The 16,811-nt window shown below is 44.4% G+C and overlaps 1 protein-coding gene across 6 annotated transcripts in view; it reads right to left on the bottom strand.

Annotated features, from left to right (window-relative positions):
• Positions 1–16,109, bottom strand: part of METTL24 (methyltransferase like 24) — a 194,147-nt gene extending 178,038 nt beyond the window's left edge. For 2 of the 6 annotated variants that reach the window (XM_060190639.1, XM_060190638.1), the window contains exon 1: positions 15,577–16,082. In XM_060190639.1, coding sequence (XP_060046622.1) covers positions 15,577–15,900 — 324 coding nt within the window. In that variant the 5' untranslated portion in view covers positions 15,901–16,082. Of the gene's footprint in view, positions 1–3,371; positions 4,975–15,576 lie in introns of those variants that run through there. The other 4 variants (XM_060190640.1, XM_060190646.1, XM_060190644.1 and 1 more) reach the window with 4 other exon arrangements.
• Positions 16,110–16,811: the final 702 nt, after the last annotated feature.

Below are 16,811 nucleotides of genomic sequence, written 5' to 3'. Positions count from 1 at the left end.
GTTTGAGCTGTAGCCCACATAAATTTAGAAAAAGTACCAATTGAGAAAAAAAATTGTTTACCAAACATGGGCAGGTGAGTTACATCAATCTGCCAGAGAGCACTGGCTTTTATCAATGGGGATTAGTCTTCAAATTTTGAATAGCAGGATCTTAATTAAACAAAGCAGGAGCCAGTAAAGTGCTCTTACTATGGCAGGTCAAGTGTTAAAATTTAAGACACTTGTAGAAAAATGAAAAAAAATTTTAGGATATGAGTGACTTTAGGAGTCATCACACACCCATAAATAAAAAAGAAAAATGTTTAGCTTTAAATCTTACCATATGAGCAGTCGGTTTTTTATCTGTAGATTGTATCTATAATTATTTATTTAAGAGAAAATAATGTGTACCAAGTTAGAAGTTTAATGGTTAGAATTGGCTTGAGTTTTTTCATATGATTTTAGAAGGCTCTTTATTAAAATATACCAGTATGTTATAGAAAGTCAATACCTAATGTGTTGACATAAAATGCTTACTATTTTTTTATCACTTAAACAATTTTAAACTTAGTTTGTTAGAATCTTTGTTTATCTCAAAGCTTATCACACCCTTGCTATAAACAAGGGTGGGTACACAACTTAATTGAAATTTTACTTAAAAAGCTAAGATAAACTTCATAGCTTAAATGTTTAAAAATAAATTTTTACTGTTACATTTATTTTAGATGACAATATTAGACTAAATAATTTTGTTGAATCACATCCGCTGAATAAAAAAAAAAATTTTATCAGGCCAGGAATATCATGTTTAACCCTTTATTCCTGGCAAGGCCACTGCTCTACCCTGACTGGGTCATTAGAAAGCCAGACTAAGCACGGAATTTGTTACAGTGGCAGTTGGTATTAGGGTGCTGGTGATATTTAGAATTTTCACAAGTATGAGAGACTGCAGAGGTGTCTCACCACGCCTAGAGATCTCAGAAAATCTCTAACTAATGAACTGATGTTGATATCAGCTATCAGAAGGATGAAACTGTCTTATATTTTAGTCTGGTAAAGGTGTGCCAACTCTACAAGTCAGGATCTTTAAAATCACATTTAGCTTAACTAAATCTTATTTAAAACTTAAAACAAAATCTAGTTATTTCAGAGGGTTAACACACATTAGTGAAAACAAAGTTAGCACACAAATTTAAAACAGACATTCTTGGTGAAGAAAAAAAATTTTTTCCTTAGCTCACAGCCACTCCCCCCCCCACCCCGACCCCAGGAGGGGTGGGTGTGGCTAGAGGAATGATTGACTGCAGTCTTTGCCAATCTGTGGAGCAGGAGCTCTGTGATGTAATTGGCTGCACAGATGGAACAGGCGGGCTTAGTTTACCACCACACCGAGAAAAAAATTTTGGAAGTTTTTTTTCTGGGCTAAGGTACATTGTAGATTTTTAAAGAAACAAATCATTAAATTTCTATCAAAAGTGAGTGCTGGTTCTCTAATAACCTTTAAGTTAAAGAGAATGTCTTGTTTGATTGATTTCTTTCTTTCTTTAAAGATAATATCTCACTCAGAACTGGTTTAATTGTTTTCTGAGGGCTCTGGCTGTCACAAAAAAGCTTTATCTTTTGCGGTTTCCTTTTAAGCAGTAAATAGCAGTTTTAAGACCATGCCTAGGTCTACTTTAATGTCTGATTGACTCAGAAATTTGGAGAGGGTATAGAATAAAATGCCACAAAAGTGGGAGAGGAAAAAATTAGGTCAGACTCGTTTAAGATTAAACATGGGAAGGACACTCAGTTTCTCATAGCCTGGCCAGGGTTCTGATCTGCTGAGGTTCCTTCTCTGCGTCCACTCCACGAGCTTCTCTGGAGCTTGAAGGATAGGGAGAAGGAGAGAAAGATCACAGGGACTCAAACGAGAGCCTCGGGGTTACCTTCCGATGTACTTTGGTACTGCTTCTTGATTTCCTGGAGTCATGGTCCCGATCCTCTAAGGTTGGGCCAGCATTTTTTTCAACCGGGTGCTTGGGGTCGGGAAATTCTGCCCCACGTTGAGTGCCAGATTTCAGGGTGTCTCTCTCCTTCTCCGGTAGGGTGTCCTCCAGGGGAAAGGTAACGGGCTGGTTCTTTCTCGCTCACAACAGGGGTGACACGAAGTAAAAGACACCAGGGGACTCTTAGCGTGAATCTAGAATCTGAGTCCTTGAGTCCCAGAATCCTAGAGTCCATTTATTAGCAAAATTGACATGAGTTAAATAGAAAAGCAATGGAGGTAATTATTGTTGAAATATGACAGAAATTACAGGTTTCTTAACAGTCAGCATGCCCCTAAGGTAGGGGGCTGGTATGACAGGAATTGATGAGATACAAGACAGTTATTCTCCATAACACAAGCAACTTAATTATCCAAAGGTATTTGAGAGAAGCATAGGGGTTAAACTCATAGGGTGAGACAGAGAGAAGATGGCTATCAAAAGGCCATATAGTTTGGCATTTCTCTTGTCTGGGGTCTGAGGTGTGTGATGAAATGTGTGATAAGGTGTGTTCTTCTGTGATCAGAAGATGACTTTGAATAAGTGAATCTGCGGCCATGTGGCCTGCGGTTAATGGAGGGAAGTACTGGGGTATCTGTGGGCCTGAGAGTCAAGAAGGAAAGAACCAAGTCTGAGTTTCCCCCCTTATGCTCACCTTGGTTGAGAGAGACTTACCAAGAGGTTATCTTCTCAGACCTCCATCCAAAGATGGGGGTGGTTCTCCCTAAGCTCTATCAGGCTCACACATGTTCCCAACACCTTTAGAGCACTCAGCCCGCTGCCCAGGATGACTGGCAACATTCCAGGTGGTGCTTGTGTCACTAGCCGGGGGCCCAGAGGGATGATGGTGCCAGCAGAGAGAAGCGCCCTACCACTGCCAACAGCAATGGACACATAACACAGGCAAGAAATAAACCTTTGTCAGTATGAGCTGTGAGATTCCAGGCTTTTTGTTTGTTTGAGTATCTGTTTTTGTGATCACAGCATAAACAGGTACCTTCTGCCTGATCCCCTAGATGAACAGTGCCCTGAAAAAGGGTTTGGTGCCTCTAGTGCTAAGTTAGCCGGTCGAGCATACTTTAGCATTTGAAGCTAGATGTTATTATCTTGTCAGAGAAAGGCCCCTCAGCTCATAGTTCACCTGAATCCCAATCATCGTTTTCCCAAATCTGAATTAAACAGACTCCAGCAAAATTGAAGAAGGGAGGCAACTGCTGTCAACTTCAGGGCTGCCAGCTCTGATTTACTGATCTGTCAAGATTCCTAGGAGTGAACACAGAAGCCACTCTGGTGAGCTAAACAGAAGAGGAATTGATTAGAGATTTATTACCTTACGGAATATGAATGGCAGAAACATCATGGTACCCGCTAATGTAAACTGCACTGGCCAACCGCTGGGCAAACAGCACAGCTCATTTCATTCCCTGGGCGTCAGGCATTCCTCCATCAGTCTCAGCCACTGGACTGCTCGGCGGCCTCATGCAAGCTGCTTCTCTGAACCTCTGTGGTACAGTCCAGAAGTTCACGCAGATGCAACAGAATTAAGGTCACAAGATGCATTTTAGGTGCAAAGAAAAGTGAGAAAATTATCTGTGGATCTTGGGTAGAAATTCCTCAGACACAAGAAGGAAATTCAAAGGTGTGATAAATCCTACGTTTGTAATAAAGGATAGTATGGGGAAGAGAAGACTGTAGTGCCCCAGATCAAATTGATGGGGTATACAGTTAACAATATTCATACACTTTTCCCATATCTGGGAGCTACTCTCTTCCCTGATCCAGTTTTCTAGTCCTTTTTCCAACTGTGACACCATCTCCCCAGACAATAACTTGGGTCCACCTGCATATTAGATGTTAGACTCAGGTAAAAACCAGTAAAGTCATGGGCCCCTTGGAATATACCTAAAATAAACCTACTAGCTTTTTCCAAAACGGAGACCCCAAATCTTCATCTGCAGTATTCTTGCCTTTAGGTTCATGATTAGTCAACAATTTGTATGGCTTTATATGTTAACCCTTTTTCAGCCACCAGGTTCCAGATGCTAGCATGTGACAACCAGACTTCCCTGGGCAAACGACCTCACCAATGTGTCCTGGAGCCCCGCCTCCCCAGAGCCCACTAGAAAAAGAAAGAGGCAGGCTGGGAGTATGGATCAACCTTCCAAAGCCCATGTTTAGCGGGGAAGCAATTACAAAAGCCAGACCTTCCACCTTCTGCACCCCATAATGACCCTGGGTCCATACTCCCAGAGGGATAAAGACTAGGAAAGCTATCAGGGGGGTGGGGGTGGGATACAGAAATCTGATGGTGGGAATTGTATGAAACTGTACCCCTTATGCTGTAGTCTTGTCAATATCTCCATTTTATAAATAAATTTAAAAAAAATTAAAATAAAAAGATTGTAGCCCATGACCCAGTTCCCAAAGCCTTTCTGATTGCTACAGCTTTTTCTTCTGTTCTATCCAAGTTTCTTACCATGGAATCCCTGCTCTGTCTAGTTACGGTTGGTTTCTGTCACCTGGAACCCAAGAGTCATGATACAGAAGTCAGCATATATGAAAGAATCTCAAACTAGCAAGTTTGCAAAGGAGTCTGGAAATACTCAGATGCCCGGAAAAGCTTTTTTCAGATGCCCCCCCCAACAATATTAATAGGAAAAAAAAAAAAAAAAAGGCCGAGCAAAACAAAGAACAAACCGGGATTTTCACCTGCAAGTGCAATGCCTTGGCTACGCGTGAGGCTTTAGACCCCACTTTCCAGAGAGTGCTGGTCCTCTGCTCCTGCTCCTGGCAGTCATTCAACTCTTATTCCAAGCCAGTGGGAAACTCCCAATTTTTACCAATAAATCTCACTAACACTTCTTTTTTCCTTGCTTGGTTTGTTTATGCTAGGGCAGAGTGTGTTTTCATTGTTCACACCCTCGCAATTTTCCTCTTCCCATTATCCAACTCCTGGCTTAAGTAATTCATCTTTTCCCTCCCTTCCTTCCTTCCCTTCCCCCCTTCCCATCTTGTCTCCCTTTCTTTTTCTATTTCTTCCATTCTTTATTTTTATTTCTTTCATTCTTCATGATTGAAAGTTCAATGCTGTAGCCACTCCCACCACTTCCCAAGTTGTATCTTCCTTCCTTCCTTCCTTCCTTCCTTCCTTCCTTCCTTCCTTTCCTTCTTTCTCTCTTTTTTTTTCTATGTTTGTGTAGTTGGGGGCTCACACATGCTTTCTTTCTTTCTTCTTTATTTATTTCTCTCTTCCTTCCTTTCTTTTAATCAAAGCACTACTCAGTTCTGGCTTATGGTGGTGCTTGGGATTGAACCTGGGACCTTTGGTGCCTCAGGTAAGAACAAGCTATCTCCCTAGTTCACGTATGCACAATTTAAATTGACTAGCCAACTGTTTCAGAGAGAGAAACAGAGACAGGCAGAGACACTCCAGCACTGAAGCACCTCCCTGGTGAGCTAGCTCTCCAGTTCATTAGTTCCTCTCTCTTGAATGGTAAGGACTTCAACTTACCTTCAGCTTCTACGTATCTAGTACTTTACATGTCATGCTGCCACTGAGCTGAGCAAGATTCACTTTGACTGTCACATTTTTGGAAAGAAAAATGCCTGTTAATTCTGACATCTGACCAGGGGCTGAAACTTCTAATTGTTATGCCCAGAAGTTCGAGTCCTGATCTCACACAAAGAAGACCAGAATCACATGCAATAGCCAGAGCCTTTATTTGCAAGCTTAAGCTTGGGCCGCTGACACCCTTCCAAGCAAGAGGAGAGTCTGCGACCCTAATCATTTCTCATCCCACCTTTTCATAGTTATCACAGGGTGGGTACAGGTGGAAATATTGATGCAGAACAAGGAACAGTTGGTTTCGGGTTAACGGCTATTCTCAATATTCGGGGCTTTTCTCTAACCTCACACTAATGCCTTCATAAATCAGGCATACAGGACAGTAGAGGGCAGGAAATGCTGAGCTGGACTCCTTATGTTCCACTAAAGATACTGATGTTCAAAGACTTTAAACATTCTGTGGGTCAAACAAAACTATTAAAACTTACTTGCTCAGCCATCAACTAATAATCCAGCTTGCTACTAGCTTCAATAACATAGGGTCCATAGACTATAAGACTCATGAAACTCTAACTTAATTTTTTGAGCAGAATTAAAAAAAGCTTACACTTCATAAGTTGTGAAACAGGGCTGCAGGTGTCTCTGTTTCTCTCCCTCTCTATCTTCCCCTCCACTCTCAATGTCTCTGTCTCTATCCAATAATAAGAATATATATATATATATATTAAAAGCATATATAGTGTTAAATAAATAGCTATGTGAATATTTCTTGATTTTCACTTTCTCAAATTGTTCTGAAAAAAAAAATCAATATAGGGTGGTCTGGGAGGTGGTTCAGTGGGTAAGGCACTGGACTCTCAAGCATGAGGTCCCAAGTTCAACCCCCAGCAACACATGTACCAGACTAATGTCTGGTTCTTTCTCTCTCCTAACTTTCTCATTAATAAATACATAAATAAATAAAATCTTTTAAAAAAGAAAAAAAAAAGCTTCCAGGGTAGGGGGCAGCACAGCAGGTTAAGTGTACATGGTGCAAAGCACAAGGACCCATGTAAGGATCCCAGTTCAAGCCCCTGGCTCCCCACCTGTCGGGCCTTAAGCCAGCCCCACCCTCTGCTCTATTCCATCCTCCATTGCTGATACTATGGACTATTTACATCATCATTGTTTTGCCTGAGACCCACCCTGCCTGCTGGGTATTAATTAATCCCACCCGTTAAAACCTTCGCAACAGTTGCTACGGAAGCTTTCTACCTTCCTGCTCTTTCCTTTTCTCCACCCCCTTTCCTAGCCATTTCCTTTTCCGACTTGCCACTTCTGGTTCTAAATATATAAAAGCGTTGTTTCTGATCAATAAAGACACATAACATTCCCGCTCTGCCACGAGTTCCTGGTCTCTCTCCCACATCGTTGAGTAAACAGCAGCCCAAGCTGGCTCCGGTCGAGTTCTCTCCAATCCAGAGAACACGTGCCCGGGAAGAAACACCCTCATGCTAGCCCGGCACCCACCTACGGGGGGGGGGTTGCTTCACAAGAGGTAAGGCAGATCTGCAGGTGTCTGTCTTTTTGCTCCTCTCTGTCTTCTCCTCTCTTGATTTCTCTCTGTCCTATACAACAACAACAATAACAAGGGCAACAAGAAATGGGAAACAGGAACAGTGGCTTTGTAGTGCAGGCACCAAGCCCCAGAGATAACCCTGTAGGCAAAAAAAAAAAAAACCTTCTTGGGCAGTAAATCTGCCCACCCTCTACTAGTGGAAAATACTCTAAGCCATTCATGGAACCAATAGGAGATATCTGAAGAACTTGAGGACTGCCTTTAAAACATAAACTGGGGGAGACGGGGCTGGGGAGAAAGCATGATGGTTATCCGAAAGACTTGCATGCTCAAGGCTCTGAGGTCCCAGGTTCCACCATAAACCAGAGCTGAGCAGATCTCTGGTTTCTCCTTCTCTTCCTCTGTCTTTGGATCTTTCTCTCTACCTCTCATTAAAATAAATAGTTTCAGTGCGGAAAAATATAAAGTTAAAAAGTAGTTGGAGGGGGGCTAGCAGGTGACTCATCCTGTAGTGTGCACGTGCCGACCATGTGCCTGGACCCGGGTTTGAGCCCACACACAGGAGGACCTGCCCAGGGAGGCTTCACAAGTGGTTGAACAGTGCTTTGGTGATTCTCTTCTCTTTGGCTCTCTCTCCCACCCCCTCTGTCTCTGAACCTCTGTCTAGTGGGAAGGAAAAATAAATGACTGCCAGGGGTGATGGAGTGGGGCATGCACTGAGCCCAGGAAGAACTCTGGTGGTGATAATAATAATAAATGCCGGAGATTCCTGCCTTAGTGTGTCTCATGGTAAGTGAAGCAAGCTCCTGTGCCCTTCTGTGAATCATAGATCTAAGAGCCATTATAAGCACCAGAACTCCAAAGGGATAACAGCACAAATGGAACCATGCTATTCTCACCAGCCTCACCGGCTCCAGTTTAACTGGATGACTCAAGTTTCTTCACAGACTGAAAAGGAAACCCAATTCGAGAAAACTGATAAGGCTTTCTTTTCCTTGGAGAAAATGGACTGGGGAAATGGCACACACTCAAAATCCTAAAACATCTTTACCACCTATTGTTAAGAAAGAAAGAAAGAAAGAAAGAAAGAAAGAAAGAAAGAAAGAAAGAAAGAAAGAAAGAAAAGAAAAGAAAAAGACAACAATGGTGCCAAAACACACACACACAATGGCGCCTCCATTAGCCCACAGATGCACTCTGAGGAATCCTGGGGTCCGGGAGGAGCACAGAGGCCTATCCCCCGACCTCAGGCACATCAAAAGTTTTAATCAAAACCTGCTTTTCTGTGTGAAACTAAGCAACTGTTGTTTCACACCCACACGTTGCTGGAGTGCATTCAATTACCCTCAACGACTTTGTTTAAAATGAAAATGCTTTGCCTCCTGAGGACTAGTGAGAGGATTGATTAATGTTGTTTCCTGAAGAACAGAAGTGTAGGTATACAGCACCATCCAGGGAGATGGGGACTACTGCTGGGCGGGATTTTTTTTTTTTCCCCCAAACAGCTCAAGCCTAACTTCAAGCATTTCGTAAAGATTAAGGAACTGAAAGGCAGTTGCCTAGATCGAGGGATACACCCCACCATCTTCCCTCTTTCTTCCTAGTGCAGTCACAGAATTGAGGACAACCAGAAGCGATGCAGAAAGGCCAGATTTTGCCATATGGTTTTTCAGGAGAAGAGGAATGAGCTATTTTATTTTCTTTTTATTTCTGACACATTGTTCCACAGGAGCTGTCACTAGCACACCCAGCCAGCACATTGCTGGGTTCTGCTGCTCTGACTCAGAAGTCACTTTTTCTATCCAGCATATGAAATGTCAAGAGAAATGCCTCCCATAAAACAAAAAAAGCATTTTCTTCCAGAAGTAGGGTCCCTGCCTGAGTCTTCTCTCCTTAGCACAGAACCCTGCATTTTGTTGCTTCCTTTTGGGTGGACTGTTTGTCTGTAAGGAAACATAGACCAAAAGCTTCATACAGAAATGTAAATCCTGTGGAAGCCACCTTGGTCCCTTACAAATCCACGTGGAAGAACGTGTTACCCAGGCAATCACAGTAAATGTCTATCTACTTTAACAGAGAAAAATCAGGAAGGACAAGAAAGAGAAGGGAAAAAAAGAATTACTACTACTTTTTTTAGTGCTTTTTTTTTTTACTACTACTTTTTTTAGTGCTACTTTTTTTGTTTGTTTCTTGCCACGAGGGTGATTACAGGGGCCTAGTGACTGAACGACTCCACTGTTCCCCAACAGTCCTATTGTCCCTTTTTCTTTCTTCCTCTCCTCTTCTTTGACAGAGGGTGAGAGACAGAGACGGGGAGAGAAAGAGAGTCGCCTGCAGTAATACTCCACTGCTCCTAAAGTCCCTGAACCAGGGACTTGAACCTGGTGGGCATTCCCGGTACCGTGTGTGCTCTACCTGGTGAATCGCTGCCTGGCCCCTACAATGCTATTTTTAAAAATATTTTATTTATTTTCTCTTTTGTTGTCCTTGTTGTTTTTCATTGTTGTTGTGGTTATTATTGTTATTGATGTTGTCGTTGTTAGGTCAGAGAGAAATGGAGAGAGGAGGGGAAGACAGAGAGGAGGAAAGAAAGACAGACAACTGCAGACCTGCTTCACCGCCTGTAAATCGATCCCCCTGCAGGTGGGGATCCGGGGGATCAAACCGGGATCCTTGCCATGCTTGCCGGTCCTGGTGCTTTGTGCCACGTGCGCTTAACCCACTGCGCTACTGCCCAATTCCCTACAATGCTATTTTTTACTCATGTGTAACAACAGGAAGAATCTCAAAAGTAAGAGTAATGGTGGATTGCTTAAAACTTACGTAATAGAGCAAAAACTATATGAACTCCAGGGCAGCTGTAATCAAAAGACTATGTATCCATCATCATTCGCTCTCATTTCACAATGCTCTAAGATTAAAACCAACCCTTGATGTGAAAGAGAAGGATTTTTCTCCCACCCACCCCCATCATTTTATGAGGGAAGAGAAATGTTATATTTAGAGCTGGCTCTTGCATGGCTCAGTGAAAGAAGAGGATGAAGGAGGAGGGCAAGAGTTATATGACAACTATGCTTCACTTCTCCTTTTTATAACAGATTATTTTCTTTAAGAGAAGCCTACGCTATGATTAAAGTGGCAATATAATTGCTGAAATTTTTGTGCCTCTCACACCTGCAAAGGAAGTACATTGACAAGAAACATTCGCAACCCAATTATTTCATGCAGGCTTCCATTCACCCAGAAAGCCATCCTCAAAATAGAATGGAACTTTTTTTTCATCACCAATCTGGACCGCGTCTACAGTAATGTAACCAAGCACCTAAATTTTTTTTTAATCATTATTCTCAACAAATCTTACTTTCAATCAAGTAGAGAAATCAGATAAGAGTCAAGAAAGTTTTAACACAAAATTTCCAAACGTTGTATCAATGACTTCACATTGCACTCAGCTTCTATTTCATATCTAATATCTAGATGAGTGGATAAAAAGAACAAGATTTATCCTCCGAGAACCAAAAGATACTTGAGTTCTGTTCCCAGAACAGCTTAGATAAGTGATCTTTCCACGTTTGAGGACTATCTTAATCCAACCTTGGGAAATGAAATCTTGAACAAAATTAAGATTTTCCTATCTATCTGTAAATTTGAGAAAGGTATCATTTATACCTTCAAAATAAGCAAATATAAAAAAACATTTTTTAAAGGAAATTTTTCTTCATGGAGCCAAAAAAAAAAAAAAACCAACTTAAGCATCAGAAAATAGTGACAAAACCACTCATTTCTCCTTTATATTTTTTCTTTTTCTCTCTCTTTTTTTTTTTTTTTTGCCTCCAGGGTTATCGCTGGCACTCAGTGCCAGCACTTCTTCTGGTTGCCACTTTTTCCATTTTACTGGATAGGACAGAGAGAAATTGAGAGAGGAGAGGGAGACAGAGAGTGGGAGAGAAAGAGTCACCTACCTGCAGACCTGCTTCACCACTTGTACCTGTAGGTAGGGAGCTGGGGGCTCGAACCTGGATCATTGAGTGTATCCTTGCACAGGAAGTACTACCTGCGCTTAACCCGATGTGCCACCGCCCAGCCCCTCCCTTACATGTTCCTAACCAGAGAGACATTTGGATTGTGAAATGCTGACCTTTGTGGAACCATCTTTTAAATGGAATCCGTCAGCCGTTTCAGAGGAACTGTCTTCCTAGTCTTGTTGATACTAGCCAAAGACTTTTGTTTTTTGTTTTTTAATATTTATTTATTCCCTTTTGTTGCCCTTGTTGTTTTATTGTTGTAGTTATTATTGTCGTTGTTGGATAACACAGAAAGAAATGGACAGAGGAGGGGAAGACAGAGGGGAGGAAAGACAGACACCTGCAGACCTGCTTCACCGCCTGTGAAGTGACTCCCCTGCAGGTGGGGAGCCGGGGCTCAAACCGGGATCTTTACACCGGTCATTTCACTTTGTGCCATGTGCGCTTAACCCGCTGTGCTACCGACCACCCCCCACCACCACCAAAGACTTGGACTTGGCCAAAAAAACAATTGTTTTCAGAAACCACTAAACAAATAATTGTTTAGGAAGTCATCTGGATTCCCAAGGACTAATGACTACGGTTGTGGAGGACAGAATTGGTAATCCTGTGTGAATTGACAGGAATAACTTAAGCCTGTTAACACTAATTAGCTCTTTTCCTTAACCACTTCCTCATCTTTCTTTTTCTTCCCATAAAAACCCTCGTTTGTTATCCCTATTTGAGGCACAGTTTAAATTCTAGCTAAATCTAGATACCCTGAATTGCAATTCTTTAATCCCAAATAACTTTGTTTAATAGCCTCCTGGGTTTTCAAGTTAAAAAGATGAAATAGTAAGCATCTACATTTTTTTTACATATTTATGTCTCAGTAGGAAGCATTTGCTAGAAGTCACAATTTTTCTAGAGATCAAGGGAATTCTTTCCATCAAGAGCAACTGGAGTGGCCTAGGAGATGGTGCAGTAGGTGAGGCTCCTGGGCTGGATCCCTAGCAGCACATATGCCAGAGTGATGTTGTCTTTCTCTCTCTCTCTCCTCCAATCTCTCATAAATAAGTCAATTTCTGACAAACAGATTAAAGGCTGTGCAGTGGTATACAGTCTTGGCACATGTTTCCATAAGCAGAGACCCAGGCCCCATTCCCTACCTGCAGGGGGATGCCTCACAGTCAGTGAAGGAGGTCTGCAGATATCTTTCTTTCTCCTTCACTTTTTCTTTTAAACTTTTTATTTATTTGTCATTGGATAGAGACAGAAAGAAATTGAGAGGGGGGGGTAGAGCACTGCTTCACCGCACATGAAGCTTCCCTCTGCACTTGGACTTGAATGCAGGTCCTTGAGCACTGTAATGTGTGCACTTAACGAGGTGTGCCACCCCTTGACCCCCCCCTCCATCTTCTTCCTTTCCCCCTCCCATTTTCTCTTGGTCCTATCAAATGAAATAGAAAGGGGGAAAAAAATGCCGGCACTGAGCCCCAGCAATCACCCTGGTGGCAAACATGCCAGATTAAAAAAAAAAAGTCTATGGAGACGAAAGAGTCAATATGAAATAGATTAGCAGGTTACAATACATGCAAAGCAATTCACAAGTGAGAATTCATAACTGTCGTTATCCCAAACTGGGAGAAAATGGCCACAGAAGAAGAGCTGGTGTGAGGTCTCCAAGTGAAGATACTTGACCTGCATGTTTAAGGATGGAAAGGGCATGGGTCTTAGGAAAGGTTTCTTCAAACAAACAAACAATAAAAAAAAGTCAGCAAGGTCAAAAGATATAAACAGATTATAGAACATTACATTTGGGGAATGGTTGAGGTTAAAAAATCAGAACAAGTTAACAAATATTAACCGGAAGGGAAAGGAATGAGAGGGAGGGGTGCTGGGGCCCGGTGCATGATGGGGGAGGTGCAGCAGAGAATGTCTTGCAGACACCTCCCACTGGGAGATGAGAGGTTAGCAACCCTACTGTAAATTATTAATCCCCCATCAAGTGGGGATAAAACTCTAAAAAATTAAAACCACCATTACAAGTCAGGTTGTATAAGTATCTCTTTTTTTTTTCTAATGTAATATTAATAATCTGAGCCCTCACTCCCTAGCTGCTTTCCTAGTCCCATGTACACTGATGACTGGGCCCCGGACATCTCCTCTCACTTCACACTCACATGTTCGACTGCCTACTTGACAGTCCTAGCTGGGCAGCTTAAAAGATGGCTCAAAATCAGTATGACTTCCATCCATTTTCCTCAAAAAGCCAAACTAAACAATAGCAAAATTATCCTTTGCAACCTTCCTTCAGAATACCCAGAATGCCACTTCACTGCAAGAGCTGAGTGACAGGGCTAAATGCAGACTCCCCCTCCAGGAACCCTCTGAGACTGACACTCCAGGTCTTGCCATTTGCAGGCCAGGCTCCAGTTCTCAATACTGGTGTCTGAAATGGACACTGAAACTGAACAGTGATTCTTGGACAGGCGACAACAGAAACACTGGAGACTGAGGGTGGATATGGAAGGAAAAGGGCAGGATGGGGTTGAGGAGGTTAAGGATGAGGCATTTAAGGACATCCAGAGGGGCAAAGGAACTTGAATTCTTAGGAAATACCAAAATCAAGTTCTAGGTTAAATGTGTGCATCCTCATCCCAAAGCTCTCCTTGAATTCCCAGGCAGAGTTCAGAATCTACATTACAGAACTGGTCATCTGGGCAGAATGTCTCCATCACTAGACTTGACACATTTCTGTGTCCTCAGCACAGGAATGCAACTTGGTGGCCTATGGAGGAACATCCTGGGCATCAGTCACCCCCCACAGGACCTGGTAGTGAACCCGTGCCTGAAGAGTACTCAAAGCTAACTTAGTACCATGAAAAGTGTGTACTGATCATGCAGAAGACTTTCATAGGAACCTGAGACTCTGAGGTCCCAGGTTCAATCCCCAGCACCAACATAAGCCAGAGCTGAGCAGTGTTGTGTGTTCTCTCTCTCTCTCTCTCTCCTCCTGTGTTTCTATCTCTCTTAGTAGTTCTCTCATTAAAATAAATAAAATTTAAATGCATTGGGAAGAGAGAGAAAGAAGTGGCAGAAAGAGCAAATCAAGGCTTTACATAGGAAGTGAGACTTCAGAGATAGAAAAAAAAAAATGTTTGTTTGCCTAAATGCTGACCTGGCTAGGATAACAAAAGTGTGGGGGGAAGCCCATGGTAGAGGGGTGGGGGTGGGGAGGGGATGGAGCAGTTAAGGAAACAAGGGAAGGGATGAAGGAAGGGATAGGCAGAGTCTAAGGGCGGAGACTGATACTGAATGGCAGATGAGGACTAGGAAGCTAAAGAAAGCCAAGTTGAAGAGTTTTTTTTTTTTCCTCTTTCCAAGAGGCTAGATGGGTTAAGGAAGATAATTGTTTGTTTGTTTGTTTTTACCAGAGCACTGTTCAGCTCTGGCTTGTGGGATGAAGGGGTTTGAAACTGGGACTTTAGAGCCTCAGGCATGAGAGTCTCTTTGCATGACCATTATGCTACGTAGCCCAGCCCATGGGACAATTGTTTAATAAAAGAGAAAGAAAGGCAAGAGGCAACAACAGCAAAGATTGTCCCAGAGGAAGTGGCTGTGGCTAGGAGTGGTGAGTGTATGGGCTAGACAAAGCTTCTATCTGCAGGTCTTCACATTCTCACTGCAAAGAACTAAATTACTAAAATCCAGGAGGAGCAGCGGCCAGCAGCTTAACCATCAAGAGGTTAAAACCCGACTACTCAGTGAGGTTGTGAGCCAAGAAGTTAATGACGTAGAAAGAGCAACACTGTCGAGTGTGTTAAGACTGAACTCAGGTTATTATCTCAGACCTCGAGGTCCCAACTGAGCGCCCATGAAGGAGTGGCTGGGAACTCCAATTCTCACCCCAACCAAAGACTAAAGTGGGATTCCAGGGAAAGAGGGGTTGGAGAGTGGTCCTTCACCACCCAGTGAAGTGGGCGGGAAAAGTACTTCTCAGTGGACCCTCACTCAGCTTTGTCCACCGCTTAAGAAAACAGGAGTGGGGCACAACCCATAAAGGAAACCACAGTCCGGGCCCTCCCCTCCTCTCCCCTCCCCTGCCTACCAGGCAAACTCTCTTCCCCTCCCTGAAATCAATGGAAGCTTGGTGAGAGCAGCATCTCTTGTGCTGGAAGCTCGCGTGACAGGAGCCCAGACACTCCGGGCCCGGCAGCTTTTGCATGGATAATGAGCGACCCCACTTTATGGTCACCGAGCCCTGGAGAATGCTACCAGTGAAGCCTAAGAGTAAAAAGACACACAAGACTTTTCTAGAAGTCCCGGGGGGGGGGGGCGTGGGTGGGTGGGTGGAATGGGGCTGGGGGTCCAGCCCAGGGCTCCGAAGTGCAGTCGGAGAGGAGGATGCAGGTGCAGGTCCCAAGACTGTTGGCAACTGACCTTCCGACGGGGGGGCCCAGGCGGGGCGCAGCAGCCCGGCTCCGACGTCCCGCTCCCGCCGCCTCCCCGCGAGGGCGCTCGGCGGCCGCTGCGCACGTAGGCCACCCGCCTCCTGCTGGCGCCGCGCGGCGGGCCCGGGCCGGGTGCGGGCGGCAGGTGCGGGCCGGGCGCGGGCGGCTGGGGGGCCGGGCCGGGCGGGGCGCTGCGGGCTGGGGGCGGGGGCCCGGGGCTCCCGAGCTCGGCGCAGAGCCGCAGGCCGAGCAGCAGCGCGGCGCCCAGCAGGCACCGGCGCCAAGCCCTGCAGGGCGGCCTGTCCCGCGCCATGGCCCGGCCGGTCCCAGCGCGGCGCCGCCACCTCCGCGAGGATCCGCTCGCTCGGCTGCAGGGACGCGGCCCCGCCGGCCCGAGCTGCCTCCTGCGGGCACTCCCCGTGGGCCGGGGCGCGGGCTCGGAGCCGCCTCCCTCCCTGCAGTCCCGGGCAGCCTCCGCGTAACCTTGTCCTGCCCAGATGCAGATGCGCGCGCAGGGCCGCTGCAGGGGCCTCAGCGGGACTCGAACCCGCGCCCCGCTTTAGGAGGTCCCCACCGCGCGGGACCCTTAAAACGCTACAGGGCCAGGAAATACACATTCCTAAAGGGATCCTGGACCCTAAAATTCTTTTTTCTTTTTTTTTAAAGATTTTACTTTGTATTTTTTACTGGATAGAGACAGAGAAGTTGAGAGAGGAATGGGAGATAGAGACAAAGAGGCACCTGCAGTCCTGCTTCACCACTTGTGAAGCTTCCCCCATGCAGGTGGTGGGGACCGGGGGCTTGAACCTGGATCCTTGTCCACTGTAATGTGTGCACTCAACCAGGTGCGCCACCGCCTGACCATAAAATTCTTATTTCTACTATTGTTGAAGAAACGCAGGTGGGGGCCAGGCGGCGGCGGCATGTCCTGTTAAATGTTGACATGATAATGCGCAAGGGACAGGGTTCAAGCCACCGCTCCCCACCTGCAGTGGTGAAGCTGGACTGCAGGTGTCTGTCTCTCTCCCTCTCCCCTCACAATTTCTCTGTGTCCCTATTCAATAATAAATATTTTTTTAATTTAAAATAATTATTTTAAAAATGAGGTTAAAAAAGAAACAGATGGGGAATACGTGACAGCTGTCAGGTTTTGTTTCAAGGATCAAGTTCTAGTTCTCAAAGCAATTTGTACCATTAAACCAAACACAAAAAGAAATCACACTT

This window comes from Erinaceus europaeus, chromosome 4, assembly GCF_950295315.1.
Source record: "Erinaceus europaeus chromosome 4, mEriEur2.1, whole genome shotgun sequence".
In the NCBI taxonomy this organism is placed as follows: domain Eukaryota; kingdom Metazoa; phylum Chordata; class Mammalia; order Eulipotyphla; family Erinaceidae; genus Erinaceus; species Erinaceus europaeus.
Note: the sequence above shows the minus strand (reverse complement) of the source record. Positions and strands in the feature narration are given on the sequence as shown.